General features: G+C 36.5%; 1 protein-coding gene across 6 annotated transcripts in view; it reads left to right on the forward strand.

Moving 5' to 3' along the window:
* The window catches only part of C7H2orf76 (chromosome 7 C2orf76 homolog), a 112,626-nt gene that overhangs the window by 52,988 nt on the left and 39,526 nt on the right, over positions 1-20,112 (forward strand). For 3 of the 6 annotated variants that reach the window (XR_005056687.2, XM_037001045.2, XM_073241332.1), the window contains exon 2: positions 3,132-3,276. Coding sequence is in view for 5 of the 6 variants with exons in the window: in XM_037001045.2 (XP_036856940.1) it covers positions 3,132-3,276 (145 nt within the window). In the remaining variant the exon portion in view is untranslated. Of the gene's footprint in view, positions 1-1,969; positions 2,034-2,886; positions 2,966-3,131; positions 3,277-20,112 lie in introns of those variants that run through there. The other 3 variants (XM_037001046.2, XM_017680167.3, XM_073241333.1) reach the window with 2 other exon arrangements.

The raw sequence follows: 20,112 nt of genomic DNA on the forward strand, positions 1-20,112 counted from the left end.
TACAGGAATGAGGTAAGAGGCATTACTTTTTTCCAAATGTCTGACCAGTTACCAGTGACCAGTTTTCCCAACCATTTCTTAGGTAAACTATCTTTTCTTTTCCCCACTAATGTGAAATGCCACTCTTATACTACATCCTCTAATTTTGACTCTATTTCTAAGTTTTCTGTTGTGTTCCACTGTTATGTCAGTCTATCCTTGCCTCAGCATCACAGCTTAAATTATTATAGCTTGATTGTCCTTTATATTTTTTATTAGATTTTATAAATGTGTGCAAATTATGCCAGCTTATTTATGTATTACTATTATATGTCTGACTATTGCTTTATAATGTGTTTTAATAATTGGTGTTGGTGGCCTCTTTTTTCTTCTTTTATGACTGAGCTCAAAAAATTAATTCTTCCAGATAGATTTTAGAAATATTTGTGACAAGTTTCCTAAACCACCCTTTTATATTTTGATTGGTATTTTATTCAATTTATAGATTAATTTAGGGAGAATTGGTTTCTTTACAACGTTCAGCCTTCATAGTTAGGATGATCTATCAATTCATTTATTCAAATCTTCTTTTACATCCTTGGGTACTTTTTTATTTAATTTATCTGTAGGTTTATTGTTTCTGGGTTCTCTGTCCCTTCAATTGAGAAGTGCCTTTTATACTTGATCAGATTCATTTTTTTAAACTAGGTTAAACCTTCTGGGAAAATGTCAGATTTTATAGTCTGTAATATTAGCTTTGTAAACTGTCTCTTGAGTATGTCTGCCTCCCTAAACTAATAAGTTGTATTTCCCACAGTCCTTGAGGCAAAGAAGACGATGGTTTCCTTCTGATACTTATATAATAGTAGCTTCTGATAGCTACTATTATAATTTATCATTGGGTATAAACCACAACAAATTTCTGATGAAGATAACAATACATTGTTGACCAAAATTAAATATTGATGTGAATTTGGAGTTTTAAATGGAAAATTTCAACTATTTAAGTATGATATTGGGGCAGCATTTTACTATGTGAAGAAACAAACCTACAATTATGAAACAATTTCATAAGGCGTGCATGTGCCAGCCTGCCTGGCTCTTGGTTAGACCATTTATATGATTTTTTTTCATTGCATCTGGGACTACAGTATATTTATCTGCTGAGTACATGAGCTGTCTTTATGCCCAAACCTGTTTTGTTCCAGGAAGACTATTGATAAAAGCAGCAGCTATTCATTGAGATCCAACTCTGTGTTGTGGCTAAGAGGTAGAGCTGATGTTTCAGTACATCTGTCCAGTTCTAAATTACTTGGGGACATTAACTGCAGAATAGGGCTTCCCAGCATGTCAGACTCTCTGTACATGGATATGTTTTGGAGAGCTTCTTTGTTGTTTTGGGGCCTAGGTGAGAAGAGGAGTGGTCGTAATTTTAACAAGCCTGTTAACACTGCTTTAAAGTTCAGAAGTGTTTTTAATATCTCTTTTCAGGAGATAACTATTCATTAAGTATTCAAGTATATTTTAAATTGTAATTTCCTATATGTCTGCTGAACTGCTATTAATCAGAATTTTGGGGGAGCATTTGTAAACCAGATTTAATAAGATATGGTGTGATAGCTAATATTGGAATTATCAAAAGATTTGTTAATTTAAGGTCATTAAACACTAACCGAGATTATAAGGTAAATCCTTACTTTATATTAGAAGGGAGAAAATTATTTTCAGTTTGTTAAGAATCACTCATTTAAGCATAAACTCTATACTACAAATTATTTTATATATTAAATCAGCTTGAACCTTTGCTTTTCATACATAATGTGCTATCTAGTCTCTCACACTTAGTTAATTATTTGTATAAGCATTCCATGACTCAGAGAGACCTTATAGGTCAAATTAGTGTGACTTGTTTGGGTATATTATGAAATATTCCCAACATGCTGTTTCCAGTTTTGCAGTTAACAATTTTACTGTTAATGTTCTTTTACAGTCCTCTTGCACATATTTGAGAGATTCTCTAGAGATATCTATGAATGAAATTGCTGGATGGAAAGGTATGTGTATCTTCAGCTTTACTGAATAGTTGCCAAATTGTTTCCAAAAGTATACCAATACCCATTTGGAGGCCCACCTTCACTGATTACATTTCCATCATTCTTGCCAACACTAGGTATTGTGAGACTTTCTAATTTGTCAGTTGATGAGTGATATATCTCATGGTTATCTTAAATTTCTCTGACTACTAGTAAGGTTGGACATCTTATGTTTATTAGTATTACATGTGTTTTTTCCTAGTACTTACTGTATTTATGGCTGACATGTGTATGCAGAGTTGAAAATAGTATGAAGTAGTACTAACTAGAGATATACCATAACTGTATCTTTAAAACATTGGCAACTTCACAAAATTTTTAGGGAAAGTAATTTGGGGTGATTTTCTGATAGCATAAGAGAGAGCATGAACTTTGGAATTAAATTGATGCTTAAACCCTGGCTCTGTTGTTTATAGCTTTATGACATTGGGCAATTTGTGCTATTTCTCTTTTTTCCTCATTCATAAAATGAATATAATATCTCATGGTTTGGTGACAGAATGAAATAAGCTAACATAAACACCTGGCATATAGCACTAGTACATTATTCTAGGATGAAGTAGACATAGTCAAACTAAACAATTGTGTGAAAGATGGGTAATACCATGGTACAAAATTAAATCAACACTGAAATCTGGTAGCATTTGTGAGATTAAAATGTGATCTTTTGATAGTTGACTCTAAGGCAAATGGATACCTCATCTCAGGGCCTATTTAAGAGATTACTGGCATAGAAAATCCAAAGCAGTCCTTTATATGCTATGTATCTGTGTTTAGCAACCGTGTTTTTCCTATATACACAGCCACACATGCCTGTGTCGTGGGTGTGCCTCTCCTCTGCCAGTCAGAATATCCGTGGCTGTTACAGAGATATCCGGAATCATAGTGGATAGGTGGGAGTAACCTTGGGACATTCTGGCCTGGGTGTGGGACTCTGTCACTAACTGTACGGTGTGGGAGAGGTGGGCTGGGTGCCAGAGAGGTGATGGTGGAAATGCCAGGCTCATGGCTGACTGTGGTTTGATGTTATTTAGGCTGTTCTCATGTCTCTTGCCACAGGAATTTCTCCACATGGATTCCGAGGAAGTGACCATTACAGTTCGCCTCATTCGTTCATTTGAGTATCATAATTTCAAACCTGTGGTATATCACGGAGTTAATTTGGACCAAACCGTAAAGGAATTTATCCTATTTCTAAAGAAAGGTATGTGGTATCTTGATCATTTTGTTTTGGGAGTATTTTGAAAAACTAGTGGACTATTACATTGATAGTGATCTTTTACAAACATTTAAAAAAAAATTAATCTAGGTTCTGTGCCAGGTCCTTCCTGTTCTGGGCCTTGGCACCAGCAGATTCTCCTTAGCACTCACTTAGCCTCGAGTGTGCCCTCATTAAAGGTTGTTACCTTCATGTATGGCTCCTCCCCTCCTGCCCTTTTTTTTTTTAATTAAAAAATCTTAAGGTTTAGCTTTGCTTGTAATGGGTTTACATATTTGGAAGTTGATTAATAAGGGAGTCTAGCATAACTAATTGTGTTACCTGGCTAAGCACACAGAGGACCTCTTTGGGGGCATGGCAGGGAGGTGGCAGGCCTGTGTCTATACAGCCAGGAAGTCATGAGAGCTGTTGGTCATTGTAGCCACAGAAATGATGGCCAGATGCCTGGTCAAGGGCACATTTATCTTTTTGAGCTTAAAATACGTTAGGCATGAAGTTAGTTTTCATAGGTCCTTGATGGGTGTCTAACCTGTTTTTAATCATTGAAATGTTCCAATCATCATTAGACAAAACATTTAGAATAAACTTATTATTTTAATGGAAGCATAATTGATGTATGGTATAATGTACAGATCTTAGTGTACACTTCCATGAGTATTAACAAATGTACACTTTATATCTAACTTAATTTTTTTTTACTTTGACATATTTGCAGACACAGAAAAATTGCAAAAACAGGACAAAGGGTTCCTGGATGCCTTCACATGATTTCCAAAATTTCAACATTCATTACATGTCTTTTATCCCTTCCCTACCCCTACCCCCAGTTCCACTCTCCTCTCACTCTCCTCCCCCTCCCCCATGTTTTTCTAATAAACCATTTTGAAGAATGTTGCTGACACTGTTCTCCTCTACCACTAAATATTTCAGTGTGTATTTCCTAAAAAACAAGGGGTTCTCTTATGTAATCACAGTACAATGATCAAAATCAGGAATTTAATATTGGAACAATACTGTTACCTAATTTACATATTTATTGAGATTTTAATTGTCTCAATATGGTCTTTTTGTAATAGAAGAAAATCCAAGGTTCTATGCTATGTTCAATTCCTTTAATCTGAAATTAATTTCTTTAATATAGAGTTTTTGTAGTTCATGACACTGGCAGTTTTAAATAGTATACAGGCCAGTTATTTTGTAGAAGGCTCCCCAGTTAGGTTTTTCTGATGTTTTCTCAGTTAGGTTTAGTCCATGCCATTTGGCAGGGCGGCAGTGCAGTGACCCCAGAGGTGTGTGCTGCTGACCAACCCCGTGACAAGCAGTGGTTAGCATGCTGTCTGCCCACTGTCTGCAGGGTTTCTCCACTGTAAATTTTCATTGTAATTGGAAAGTAACTTGTAGGAGTATATCCTGAGACTATGTAATAAATATCTCATTACTTCTAAAACCACTTGTTTAACTGTTTAACATTCCTTGGTGATTCTTGCCTGAACCAATTATTAATATGACAAATTGACAAGTTGCAATTTTTCAAATTCTGTCATTCCTTTTACAACTATGACTAAAATTAGTTGTTTTTTTACAATAAGGAAGGACGGTCAAATCTCATCCCTGTCCTATTTATTTGATCATTTGTTTATACCACTGTGGCTTCCTGAATTCTGACTTTATTCAAATGATTATAATTCTTTATTATCATTTATTTTGATGCTCTGATTAGCCCCATTTTGGGCAGTGGTAGACCCTTAAGTCTGGCTCTGTTTCCTTTTACTATGCCCCCCTGATTCTCTGAGTACTTCCTTACTTTTTGGTGTAATGAGATGGTCCAGACTTGTCCTGTTCTTCCTCTGTCCCAGCCCTGGAATCAGCCATTTCTCTGATGGGCTCTGATTCTGTTACTGGAGAATGGTTATTGGAAAACCAAGGTCTTGGTTCATATGCAATATAAGTGTATATAGCAAACTTTCAAGAATGTAGTGAATTCTTGGCATTTTACTTCCTGATTGACTTTGTAAGTTTTCTAACTCTACTCTCCCCACCCCCACCCCCCAATTTTGGGTAGTTTTACTGCTCACTATTACCTGAGGAGGGCTTAGGTGAGGTAATAGACTCATAAAGAGATAGACTCATCAGTCTACCCTGTAGTGACTATCAAAGATTTCTTAAGGAGAACATAATTATTCCTTACAGTAATTACAGGCTTACATACAGAGCATATATTTTTATTTCTGTGTTCATAATTGTTAGGGGGAGATTGAGAGTTGGTATTTAGTTATTGCCAATTCCAGAGTGTTCTGCTTTTGAAAGGGTATCACCAAAAGCATATTTGGATTTTGAAATACAAACAAAACCCTACATTTTTAACAATCTTTATGCATATTATGGGTCACAGTGTTTCTTGGTGTAGATACAGTTAAGTGTTATGATGGTCCTGGTTCAGTGCAGAATGGGTTTTTCTTGAAGTCCTTGAGAATAAGATAAAATCTTCAAGCTGTAACAGTGGCAGGGAAGAGGTCTTCCTCCCCATGTCCTTGTGCTCTTCTCCCCCAGGTGCTGAGGAATGCATCCCTCTTAGAGCAGTGGTGTGGCTCCCAGCCAGGGGCTCAGCCACGCCTCCCTCCTGTCCTCACTGTGTTGTAATAATACATCCACTACTTGTTTCAGTTGTGCTTGTGGGAAATGTGTTCCACAGACTAAAATAAAAAGTGAGCATTTGGGGTACAGACTCTTTTGAGTTGTGGACTTTGTACCTAAGCCTGTCTGTCATCTGATTTGAGGTACTGTAGAACTTTGAAAGTTTGGTGGGCCACATATTTACCTTTTATGAACTGTGTACATAAGAAAGACCAAGTAGTTTTTTACTAAGGAATCTTTGAAAACGTTAGTATGTATTGGGCATTGTTCTAATAAATTTAGCTAGATTATCTCATTTCATCCTCACAGAATCCCTCTAAATTAGGAGCTGCTATTATCCCCATTGTACAAGTGAAGAAACTAAGGGACAGAGAGGCTAAGAAACTTTCCTGAGATTCCGTGGCTTGTAACAGGCAAAGCTGACATCCAACCAGGCAGTTGAACTGTACAACGTGTACTCTTAAAACTACACTGTTTCCTCTTTATCTTCTTTACTACCTAACTTGCTTAAATGTATCTCTGGAATAAGTGGATTCACCCAGTGTAATAGTCTTTGACTTCAGTTCCTCTTGTCCTAGTGGTGTGAACACCGAAAGCCCAGAAGGGTGGTTTGAACTTGTGGCAGAGCGAATTTGGCACACAGCCAGAAATGGTCTTTGGGAGTGATCTTTTGGGGTTATTTAGATGCTTTCTTGCCTTGCTAACTCTTCTTTTCTTATCATAGTCATTTTTTTGCCATCCATAGCTTAACCTAGTCTCCTGCCATCATTGTATTTCTCCCTTGGCCAAGAAATTTTGGTTAAATTTGATTCATTCTCCATTGAGAATCACTGGACCACACATCATGTCATTTCCATTAAAACCTAATATGTATAAGTATAATAGGTACTAAAGTTGTATAAATATAGTATATATAAAAAGTATAAGCTCATATTTATAAATAAGATAAATGTGATTATGTTTATGTGTAATTATATAAATATAAATAATACAAACCTATTATTGATATGTAGGTATTGTTTGTTTATCAGATGTTCTGATCACAGAGGTACTATATCTATTGCCTTTTATATGACTAATTTTCTAGAGTCAGAATAATCATACAAACCAGTTATCTAGATAATAGAACACATTTTAATTACTCTTTTATTTGGAAGCATTTCAATACTTTGTAAGGCTTCAGATATTGTTTCTGATTATAAAATAATTTCACTGATAAGAAGAAGAAAGCTGTGGAGATTTTGTCCAACTGTCCAGTCAAAACTTCCTTATTTATACCTTATTACTCCTGGTGATATGTTTCTTTGCAAAGCTGTCTATTCTTCTGTTGGGTGAATATTAGAATATATTTTCTTTGTATCTTTTTTTTACCTTATATATTTTTTTATGTCTAATGCTCCTACCCACACTTTCTCCTATTAACATCTTGAATTAGTTTGCTACATGTATTGCAATTAGTGAGCCAAAATTGATGCATTATTAACTAAAGTCCATGGTTTCTTCAGGTTTCCTTAGTTTTTACCTAATGTCTTTTTTCTGTTCCAGGATCCCTTCTGGGGTTTCACGCTATATTTAGTTGTCATGTCTCCCTAGGCTCCTCTGGGCTGTGACAATTTCTCAGATTTTTCCTGTTTGATGACTTTGATAGTTTTGAGGGGTACTGGTCCAGCCTACTGTAGGATACCCCTCTGTTGGAATTTGCCTGATACTTTCCTCAGGATTAGATGAGGCTATGGGGTTTTGAGAGGAAAGTCACAAAGATAAAGCATCACCTTTATCAGATCATATCATGGGTACATATTTTCTACATGATTTATGACTGCTGATGCTGACCTTGATCACTTGGGTGAATTAGTGGTAGGTCTCTCCATTGCAAAGGTACTCTTTTCTGTCCCCTTTTTCATACCATACTCTTTCCAAGGAAGTCACTCTGCACAGTCCCAGCTAAAGTAGTGGAAAGTTATGTTCCCCTTCCTTTTGGGTATAACTTCTACATAATTTACTTGAAATTCTGCATGGAAGATTTTATTTTGTTGTACAAATTGTTCCAAGAGCTCTTTGGGGTGTCACTTTTTTAGGCTCTGTCAGATGATCAAAGAAATATAACAATCTGTGTGTATACACATCTCTATAAATATTTTCATGTTACCATCTGTATCTAGATGTTCAAAGTTCTTTCTCATGTTTCCAACTCTAGTCCATTACCACATGGATCATTACAGCTTCTTCCCCCTGGGAACCGTATTCCCTCTCCAGCAGTGAGAAACCTGGCTCCCATCGTGTGCCATCCCTTTATGTGTTTAATTCTAGTACCCAGGTTGCTCATCTTTGCCCTGTGGGCAGCAACTTGATATCAACTAGAACACAGTGCTTGGGTGCCCTTCCTTTTGCCTCAGTCTTACAAAATCTATTCATCACCACAGTTACTTGCATAACACCTTTTCTTCCACTCACTTAAGTACGGTTGTTTCATACATTAGCAGTACAACTGGGTTCTCTTGTCACCATCTGTGTTCTTTCCTGGGGTCCTCTGTCCTAAGTGGCTTTCTCTTTTATACTTTGAATACATTAAGGTAAACTCTTTGTGCTGTAAAGTTCTATGGGTTTTGATAAATGAATAATGCCACCATTACAGTGTCATACAGAGGAGTTTCATTACCCCAAAAAATCCCTGTGTTTCACCTACTCATCCTCCCCTGTCAGGCCCCTGGCAACCTCTGATCTTTTTACTGTTTCTAGTTTTGCTTTTTCCAAGGTATCATATACCTGGAAACATACAATATGTAGCCTTTTCAGGTCTGCTTCTTTCACTTAGACACGTGCTTTTGAGGTTCCTCTGTGTCTTTTCATGCTAAGTCTTGTCCTCTTAATCTCCTTTAATCTGTAATAGCTTCCTCACTTTTTGTCTGTTATTGTATTAATTATTTTTAAAGAAAAATCTAGGCGTGTGTTTTTTTTGGCGGAGGACCATAATATACTAAGTGGGTTTTATTTATTTATTTATTCATTTTATTATCATTAATCTACAATTACACGAAGAACATTATGGTTACTAGACTCCCCCCTTCACCAAGTCCCCCCCAAAAACCCCATTACAACCACTGTCCATCAGCGTAGTAAGATGCTGTAGACTCACTACTTGTCTTCTCTGTGTTGCACATCCCTCCCTGTGTCCGCCCCACATTATACATGCTAATCGTAAGGCCCCCTTTCTTTTTCCCTGCCCTTATCCCTCCCTTCCCACCCCTCCTGCCTAGTCCCTTTCCTGTTGGTAACCATTAGTCCATTCTTGGGTTCTGTGATTCTGCTGCTGTTTTGTTCCTTCAGTTTTCCTTTGTTCTTACACTCCACATATGAGTGAAATCATTTGGTACTTGTCTTTCTCTGCCTGGCTTATTTCACTGAGCATAATACTCTCTAGCTCCATCCATGTTGTTGTGAATGGTAGGATCTGTTTTTTTCTTATGGCTGAATAATATTCCATTGTGTATATGTACCACATCTTTATCCATTCATCTATTGATGGACACTTAGGTTGCTTCCATTTCTTGGCTATTGTAAATAGTGCAGCAATAGACATAGGGGTGCATCTGTCTTTTTCAAACTGGAGTGCTGCATTCTTAGGGTAAATTCCTAGAAGTGGAATTCCTGGGTCAAATGGTATTTCTATTTTGAGCATTTTGAGGAACCTCCATACTGCTTTCCACAATGGTTGAACTAATTTGTATTCCCACCAGCAGTGTAGGAGGGTTCCCCTTTCTCCACAACCTTGCCAAAATTCGTTGTTGTTTGTCTTTTGGATGGTAGCCATCCTTACTGGTGTGAGGTGTTATCTCATTGTGGTTTTAATTTGCATTTCTCTGATGACAAGCGATGTGGAGCATCTTTTCATGTGTCTGTTGGCCATCTGAATTTCTTCTTTAGAAAACTGCCTGTTCAGCTCCTCTGCCCATTTTTTAATTGGATTATTTGCTTTTTGGTTGTTGAGGTGTGTGAGCTCCTTATATATTTTTGATGTCAATCCTTTATCAGATCTGTCATTTATGAATATATTCTCCCATACTGTAGGGTACCATTTTGTTGTATTGATGGTGTCCTTTGCTGTACAGAAGCTTTCAGCTTGATATAGTCCCACTTGTTCATTTTTGCTCTTATTTCCCTTGCCTGGGGAGATATGTTCAAGAAGAGGTCACTCATGTTTATGTCCATGAGATTTTTGCCTATGTTTTTTTCCAAGAGATTTATGGTTTCATGACTTAAGTTCAAGTCTTTGATCCATTTCGAATTTACTTTTGTGTATGGGGTTAGACAGTGATCCAGTTTCACTCTCTTACGTGTAGCTGTCCAGTTTTGCCAGCACCATCTGTTGAAGAGACTGTCATTTCCCCATTGTATGTCCATGGCTCCTTTATCATATATTAATTGACCATAAATGTTTGGGTTAATGTCTGGGGTCTCTATTCTGTTCCACTCGTCTGTGGCTCTGTTCTTGTGCCAGTACCAAACTGTCTTGATTACTGTGGCTTTGTAGTAGAGCTTGAAGTTGGGGAGTGAGATCCCCCGAACTTTTTCTTCCTTCTCAGGACTGCTTTGGCTATTCCGGGTCTTTGGTGTTTCCATATGAAGTTTTGAACTATTTGATCCAGTTTGTTGAAGAATGTTGTTGGTAATTTGATAGGGATTGCATCAAATCTTTATATTGCTTTGGGAAGGATGGCCATTTTGACGATATTAATTCTTCCTAGCCAGGAGCATGGGATGAGTTTCCATTTGTTAGTGTCCTCTTTAATTTCTCTTAAGGGTGTCTTATAGTTTTCAGGGTATAGGTCTTTCACTTCCTTGGTAAGGTTTATTCCTAAGTATTTTAATCTTTTTGATGCAATTGTGAATGGAATTGTTTTCCTGATCTCTCTTTCTATTAGTTCATTGTTAGTGTATAGGAAAGCCACAGATTTCTGTGTGTTAATTTTGTATCCTACCACTTTTCTGTATTCCGATATCAGTTCTAGTAGTTTTGGAGTGGAGTCTTTAGGGTTTTTTATGTATAATATGATGTCATCTGCAAATAGTGACAGTTTGACTTCTTTTTACCAATTTGGATTCCTTGTATTTCTTTGTTTTGTCTAATTTCCATGGCAGGACCTCCAGTACTATGTTGAATAACAGTGGGGAGAGTGGGCATCCCTGTCTTGTTCCCGATCTCAGAGGAAAAGCTTTCAGCTTCTTGCTGTTCAGTATGATATTGGCTGTGGGTTTATCATATATGGCCTTTATTATGTTGAGGTACCAGCCCTCTATATCCGTTTTGTTGAGAGTTTTTATCATGAATGGATGTTGCATTTTGTCGAATGCTTTTTCAGCATCTATGGAGATGATCATGTAGTTTTTGTCCTTCTTTTTGTTTATGTGGTGGATGATGTTGATGGATTTTTAGATGTTGTAACATCCCTGCATCCCTGGGATGAATCCCACTTGGTTGTGGTATATGATCTTTTTGATATATTTTTGAATTTGGTTTGCTAATATTTTGTTGAGTAGTTTTGCATCTATGTTCATCAGGTATATTGGTCTGTAGTTTTCTTTTTTGATGGGGTCTTTGCCTGGTTTTGATATTAGGGTGATGTTGGCTTCATAGAATGAGTTTGGGAGTATTCCCTCCTCTTCTTTTATTGGAAAACTTTGAGAAGAATGGGAATTATATCTTCTCTGTATGTCTGATAAAATTCTGAGGTAAATCCATCTGGCCCGGGGTTTTGTTCTTGGTTAGTTTTTTGATTACCACTTCAATTTCTTTGCTGGTAATTGGTTTGTTTAGATTTTGTGTTTCTTCCTTGGTCAGCCTTGGAAGGTTGTATTTTTCTAGGAAGTTGTCCTTTTTTTCTAGGTTTTCCAGCTTGTTAGCATATAGGTTTTCATAGTAGTCTCTAATAATTCTTTGTATTTCTGTTGGGTCCGTCATGATGTTTCCTTTCTCGTTTCTGATTCTGTTGATGTGTGTTGATTTTCTTTTTCTCTTAATAGGTCTGGCTAGAGGCTTATTTACTTTGTTTATTTTCTCAAAGAACCAGCTCTTGGTTTCATTGATTTTTTTCTATTGTTTTATTCTTCTCAATTTTATTTATTTCTTCTCTGATCTTATTATGTCCCTCCTTCTGCTGACTTTAGGCCTCATTTGTTCTTCTTTTTCCAATTTTGATAATTGTGACTTTAGACTATTCATTTGGGTTTGTTCTTCCTTCTTTAAATGTGCCTGGATTGCCATATACTTTCCTCTTAAGATTGCTTTCGCTGCATCCCACAGAAATTGGGGCTTTGTGTTGTTGTTGTCATTTATTTCCATATATTGCTGGATCCCTATTTTAATTTGGTCATTGATCCATTGAGTATTTAAGAGCGTGTTGTTAAGCCTCCATGTGTTTGTGAGCCTTTTTGCTTTCTTTGTACAATTTATTTCTAGTTTTATACCTTTGTGGTCTGAAAAGTTGCTTGATAGAATTTCAATGTTTTTGAATTTACTGAGGCTCTTTTTGTGGCCTAGTATGTGGTCTATTCTGGAGAATGTTCCATGTGCACTTGAGAAGAATCTGTATCCTGTTGGTTTTGGGTGTAGAGTTCTGTAGATGTCTATTAGGTCCATCTGTTCTATTGTGTTGTTCAGTGCCTCTGTGTCCTTACTTATTTTCTGTCTGGTGGATCTGTCCTTTGGAGTGAATGGTGTGTTGAAGTCTCCTAAAATGAATGCATTGCAGTCTATTTCCTCCTTAAGTTCTCTTAGTATTTGTTTCACATATGCTGGTGCTCTTGTGTTGTGTGCATATATATTTATAATGGTTATATCCTCTTGTTGGACTGAGCCCTTTATCATTATGTAATGTCCTTCTTTATCTCTTGTTACTTTCTTTGTTTTGAAGTCTATTTTGTCTGATTCTAGTACTGCACCACCTGCTTTTTTCTCCCTGTTTTTTGCATGAAACATCTGTTTCCATCCCTTGATTTTTTGTCTCTGCATGTCTTTGGGTTTGAGGTGAGTCTCTTGTAAGCAGCATATAGATGGGTCCTGTTTTTTTGTCCATTCAGTGACTCTATGTCTTTTGATTGGTGCATTAAGTCCATTTACATTTAGGGTGATTATCGATAGGTATGTACATATTGCCATTTCAAGCTTTAGATTTGTAGTTACCAAAGTTTCCAGGTTACTTTCCTTACTATCTGAGAGTCTAACTTAACTCACTTAGTATGCTGTTACAAACACAATCTAAAGGTTCTTTTCTATTTCTCCCTCTTTTTCTTCCTCTTTCATTTTTTCTATATTAGGTATCAAATTCTATACTTTTTGTCTATCCCTTGATTGACTTTGAGGATAGTTAACTTAATTTTGCATTTGCCTCGCAATCAGCTGATCCACCCTCCCTACCGTGGTCTTACTACCTCTGGTGACAACTATCCAACCCCAGAAACACTTCCATCTCTAGCAGTCCCTCCAAAATAGACTGCAGAGATGGTTTGTGGGAGGTAAACTCTCTCAGCTTTCGCTTATCTGGAAATTATTTAATCCCTCCTTCAAATTTAAATGATATCTTGCCAGATAAAGTAATCTTGGTTCCAGGCCCTTCTGCTTCATGGCATTAAATACATCATGCCACTCCCTTCTCGCCTGTAAGGTTTCTGCTGAGAAGTCTGATGTTAACAGGATGGCTTTCCTTTGTATGTGATCTTATTTCTGCCTCTGGCTGCTTTTAGCAGTGTGTCCTTATCCTTGATCCTTCCCATTTCAATTAGTATGTGTCTTGGTGTTGTCTTCCTTGGGTCCCTTGTCTTGGGAGATCTGTGGATCTCCATGGCCTGAGAGACTATGTCCTTCCCCAGATTGGGGAAGTTTTCAGCAACTACCTGCTCAAAGACACTTTCCATCCCTTTCTCTCTCTCTTCTTCTTCTGGTATCCCTATAATGTGACTTTGTTCCACTTGAATTGTTCACACAGTTCTCTCAATATTCTTTCATTCTTCGAGATCCTTTTTTCTTTCTGTGCCTCAGCTTCTTTTTATTCCTCTTCTCTAGTTTCTATTTCATTTATTGTCTCCTCCCCTGTATCCAACCTGCTTGTAATACCCTCCATCGTGCTCTTTAACAATTTGATCTCCCACCTGAATTCATTCCTGAGTTCTTGGATATATTTCCGTACCTCCATTAAAATGTTGATGATTTTTATTTTGAACTCCCTTTCAGGAAGAGTCACAAGGTGTATATCATTTAAATCTTTCTTGGGAGTTGTATTAATAATTTTACTCTGGACAATATTCCTTTGGCATTTCATGTTTGTATATGGCACCCTCTAGTGTCCATAATCTGTAGTCTCTGGAGCTGCTCAGCCCTTGAAGCAGTGTTAGGGGTTGCAGGGGATTGGTACTGGTGCCTGGGGGAAGAAAGAGCTTTTCCTTGCCTCCCTGTTGTTGTGCCTGTCTGCACTGCCTGTGCCATTGGGCCAGGCACACAGGTGTGTTTTTGTCCCAGAGCAGCCGGATATGGATCCCTTCCTTCCCCAAGCGGCTGCATTCCCAGTCTCCCCAGGAACTCTGCCTGCACCAACCTTCCAACCTGATAGTCATGCGAGTCATGGAAGCACCCTGAAATGTAGATTTGTGCTCCCAGTGCAGATCTCCGGAGCTAGGTATTCAGCAGTCCCAAGCCTTCCACTCCCTCCCTGCTCCGTTTCTCTTCCTCCCCTCCGCCCCCGGTGTGCTGGCGTTGGGGAGGTGCTCGGGTCCCGCGGAGCCACAGCTCTGGTATGTTACCCCGTTCGGTGAGGTCTGCTCCAGGTTTTCTCCAGGTGTATGCAGTCTGATGCTGTCCTCTTTCCTGTTACTCTCTCAGGATTAGTTGCGCCAACTATGTTTTCTAACTGTCCAGTTTTAGGAGGAAGTCTCTGTCTCTCCTCTCACACTGCCATCTTTAATCCTCTTTTTTTCCTTGTTTCTAGGCGCGTTTCTAGGGACATTTTATAGAATTTCCCACAATCTGAGTTTATCTGATTTGTTTCCTCATAATTAGATTAAAGTTACACATTTTTGGCAGGATTGCTACGTAAGTTGTCAGTCGACAAAGTATGACCTTTGGGTCAGTCTGACCTGTCATCTGTTTTTATAAATGAAGTTAATTGGAACACAGCTGAACCCATTTGTTTACATACTATATGTACTATTTTGGTGTTTCAAGAAATGGCAGAATTACATAGCTGTCACAGAGACTACATAGCTTACAAATCCTTAAATTAACTGGCCTTTACAGTTCCTCCATACTATAGCACATCAAGAAGCTTGATGTCTTTTTGTCCCATTGTTGGTGATGCTACTTCTAATCAGTCAGTTAAGGTGCTATCTACCAGATTTCTGTCATAAAAGTATTTTTCTAATTAATAAGTAACATATGGGATAATAAATATTGAGACCATATACCTATCTTGTTTCCAATAGTTTTAGTATCTACTGATGATTCTCATCTGAATTATTGATGGTTACAAAAATCAGGGTGTTTTTCACTCTTTGTTTCTTTATCTGACATTCTTCTGTAAGTAGTCCCCAGGTGCCCCTCTTTTTTAAAAAGCAGCAGGGTAATTGTATAGTAACAGTCCTCTCCATTATCACATATTACAAAGGGACTATTCCTTCAACACAGTGTTGAGATAATGCTCTTATTTGTACTACAAAATGTACTGTAGATGCTTTAGTTTGGCAGTTATGACAATATGTTAACATTTGTTAAGTTTGGTTGGTGGGTTAAATGAATATTTTATTCTATTCTCCATGCTTTTTTAATGGTTTTGTTTATTTCATAATTGAGGTAAAAAGCATCTTGATATAGCTTGACCTTGGAATCTTACTATAATGTCTGATAGGCCTCTTGTCAGGGGGTGATGTTGGCACATTGTTCTGATTAGTCTTAGGTCTTTGGCATTCTGACCCATACAGAGTAGTTAGTCATTGAGTTACTGTCTGGACAGAGTCTGTAGGCCATAGGTCAGGGCAGGGGAATCCAGGCAGAGCTTGGTGAGTTCTATGAGTTTAAGAGTCAGAGGTGGCAGTTTGAAGTAGAGCCTGGAGAGTTCAAAGCATAGAGAACTGGAACAGAGAGAACTCTGAAGATTTTCAGAGCCTTTTGAAGATTTGCAGAGCATGAGTCTTCAGTTGAATACAATCAGCACAAGTATGTAAAGCAACTACAGGGGACTGGGTAAACAGCCACCGAAAGGTATCAGAAGGCAAAAATTGTAGAGCTCATACAGGGCTGGGTTTTTATTCTCACCAGCCAGAATGGAAAACCTTGTAATTCAGAGGTTATCAAGCATCTAGAAGGATCTTGCTGCAGTAGGCAAAATTGACCCTAGAGTATGTTCTGCTCTGCTCTCACTGAAGAAAGCTCAAAAGCAAGACTCAAAAAGGCCTAACTTTCCAAGTAATTTACAAAAGCTCAGGATGTTTTTAGAAATAGACATATCCATCACTCAACAAGACAAAATGCACAATGCAGCCAATCAGAACTTACCAGTTACATGCAAAGAAGCAAGAAAATATGAACCATAATGAAGAGAGAAATCAGTCAATTGAAATCAGCTTAGAAATGCTGCAGATGATAGAATTAGTAGACAAGGACAATTAAAACAGTTATTATAACCATACTGCAAATGTTCAAGAAGGTAGAAGAAAGATAGAACATGTTAAGAGATGGAAGATAATACTTCTTTTTTAAAAGACCCAAATTGAACTAGAGATAAAAAATTACAATGTCTGAGATGGGTACATGCTGGATAGGATTAATGTGTCGATTAGATGGATCAGAAGAAAAGATTAGTAAACTTAAAAACGCAATAAAAAAAATCTAAAATAAAGCACAGAGAGAAAGAAGACTAAAAGAAAAATAAATAGAGTAGAAAGAAGTTATGGGTCAACTTCCAAATATACATTTGGAGAGGAATTGGGACAGGGTGACAGAAGACATATTTGAAGAAATAATGGTTGAAAATTTTACAGATGTGATGAAAACTATAAACCCACATATTAAATCAGTTCAACAAATTCCAAGCAAAAGAAACATGAATGATATACAAGGCACATGTTGTGAGATTGCTTACAACTGGGGTAAACATAAAATCTTATAAACAGCGAGAAAAAAGGACACATTATATAAGGAAGAATAAAGATGAAGATGTCAACAGAGTTCTCAACAGAATCAATGCATAGCAGTGAAGTAATACCTTTAAAGTACTGCAAGAAGATCAAAAATAATTCTATTTCAGTCTTTCTGAAATGAAGGCATAATACTTGCCAGACATACAGAAGCTGAAAAAGTTGGTCACCAGGTGGCCTGAACTGTAAGAAATGATAAAGGACCCTCTTCCAACAGAAGGAAAGTGCTACCAGATAGAAATCTTGGTACACAAGAAATAAAGAGTAAAGGAAGTGGTAAATGTAAGAAAATATAAAATACTTATTTTAAAAATATTTAACAAAGGTATTTGAGCATTTAAAGAAAAACAAAAACAATGCACTGTAGAGTTTATGAAAAATATGTAACTGCTATAACACAAAGGCTGGGAGAGGAAAAGGGAAGCATACTGTTATAAGATTCTTTTACCTTATATGAAGTGTTTTAGTATCACTTGGAGGTAGACTATTAAGTTAAAAATGTTTACTACACATCTTAAAGCAACCATATGCACACATATATACACCCTAAGGGTCATAGCTAATAAGCCAACAAAAGTGATAAAATGGAATCAAAAAAATTGTCAAGCAGTCCAGAAAAAGGTAGAAGAGGAAATAAGAAACAGATGGAAAAATGAACAACAAATAATAAAGTGATAGATTTAAATTCAGTCTTACCAATAATCACATTAAATGTAAATGGCCTAAATACCCCAACTAAAAGACAGGCATAAAACAGAAAGTCCCAAATTATACATTGCTTACAAGAAATGCACTTTAAATATAAAGATAAAAATCAGTTAAAGGTAAAAGGATGAAAAAGTTATACTACTAATAATGAATATACCAAGTTATACTTATTAAACAAAGCTGGAGTAACTATATTAGTATCACATAAAGTAGACTTCAGAGTAAAGAATAGTAACTAGGGTTAAAGACTATCATTTTAGAATGATAAGGCATTAATTAAAGAAGAGGACACCATGATTCTAAATGTTTATGCATATAACAACAGAGCTTCAAAATACATGAAGTCAAAACTAATAGAACTGCAAGGAGAAATAGATGAATCTGCAGTTATTGTGGGAGATTTCATCACCACTCTCAATACCTGATAGAACAAGTAGACAGAAGATCAGTAAGGACATAGAAAATTCAACAGTACTATTAACCTAAATTGACCAAATTGACATTTATAGAACATTGAACAAAAACAGAATACACATCCTTTCAAGTGCACACAGAACATTACCAAGAGACAATATTCCAAGCCATAAAATAAGTCTTGATAAATTTTAAAAGGTTTGAATCAAACAATGTTTTCTGACTGCTTTTTGGAATTAGATTAGAAATCAATAACATATATTTCTGGACAATTCCTAACTATTTGGAAAGCAAATAGCACACTTCTAAGTAACTTATGGATGAAAGCAGAGATCAAAAGGCAAAGCATTTTGGACTAAATACAAGTAAATGATAACCTTTTCAAAATTTGTGGGAAACAGGTTAAATAATACTTTGAGGAAAATTTATAGTACTAAAAATTCCTAAATGTAAAAAGAAGTCTCAAAAACCAATTATTTCAGTCTTTATTTAAGAAACTAGAAAAAGAATAGCGAATTAAACCCAAAGTAAGCAGAATTAAGGAAATAATAAAGATCATGGCAGAAAACAGAAAAACCACAGAGGAGAATAAAATGCAGCCAAAGCTGATTCTTTGATCAAGTCTAGCCAGACTAATCAGGAAAAAAAGAGCAAGAGAGAAGGCATAAGTTATCAGTAACAGAAATGACAGTTGTTACATCACTACAGAATTTCTGCAGATATTGACAGAATAATAAAGGAATACTTTAAACAACTTCATGCCATAAATATGTTATCCTAGGTAAGTGGGCAAATTCCTTGAAAGACCACTAAGGAAGACCAAAGACCACTAAGGAAGAAACAAACAAGCTGAATAATTCTGTATTTTAAAGTAAACTGTAGTTAAAATACATTTCCACGAAGAAAACTCCAGTCCCAGATGACTTCACTGGTACATTCTGTCATACATTTAAGGAAGAAATAATCCCAGTTCTACAGAAACTCTTGCAGAAAATTAAAGAGGAGGGAGTTTATCAACTCATTCTCTGAGGACATCCTTATCCTGATACTAGAATCTGAGAAGGTAATTGGAAGAAAAAGAAAAAACTATCAACCAGTATCTTTCATCTATAGAGATGTAAAAATTCTTAACCAAATTTTAGCAAATAAAATCCAACAGTATTTAAAAAGGAATAATATGTTATGGTTATGCGGGGTTTGTCCTAGGAATGCAAAGATGGTTTACCATGCAGAAATCAATGTAATTAATTATGTTAAAAGATTCAGAAAAGAAACTCATATGATTATTTCAACAGATGACAAAATCCAGCATCCATTTCTGTTAGAAGCTCTCAGCAAAGTAGAAATAGAAGGCAACTTTCTTTACTTGATTAAGGATATTTATGAAAAACTGACACCCAACATCATACTTAATGGTGAAAGACTGAGTGCTTTCCTCCTAAGATTAGGCCCAGGCAGGGGCATCTGCTTGTGATTATTTTTATAAAACATTATGCTAGAGGGTCTAGCCAATTCATTAAGGCAAGAAGAGGAAATAAAAAACATTCATATTAGAAAGGAAAAAGTAAAATTATCATTATTCATGGTGACATGATTATGTAGATAATCCTACAGAATCTATAAAACGACAACTAGAACTAATAAGCTGAGCTTAAGCAAGGCAGGAGCTTTTAAGATCAATATACAAAAATCAATTGTGTTACTAGTAATATACAGTTGGAAAAATTTAAAAAGCATTTATAATAGCATCAGAAATATGAAATACTTAGGGTACATTTGATAGAGGTGTAAGACTTTTGCACCAAAAACTCTAAAACATTGCTGAGAGAGATTTAAAATTTCTAAACAAATGGAGATATACTGTGTACCAGAATTAGAAAACTC

Source organism: Manis javanica, chromosome 7 (genome assembly GCF_040802235.1).
Source record: "Manis javanica isolate MJ-LG chromosome 7, MJ_LKY, whole genome shotgun sequence".
NCBI classification, from domain to species: domain Eukaryota; kingdom Metazoa; phylum Chordata; class Mammalia; order Pholidota; family Manidae; genus Manis; species Manis javanica.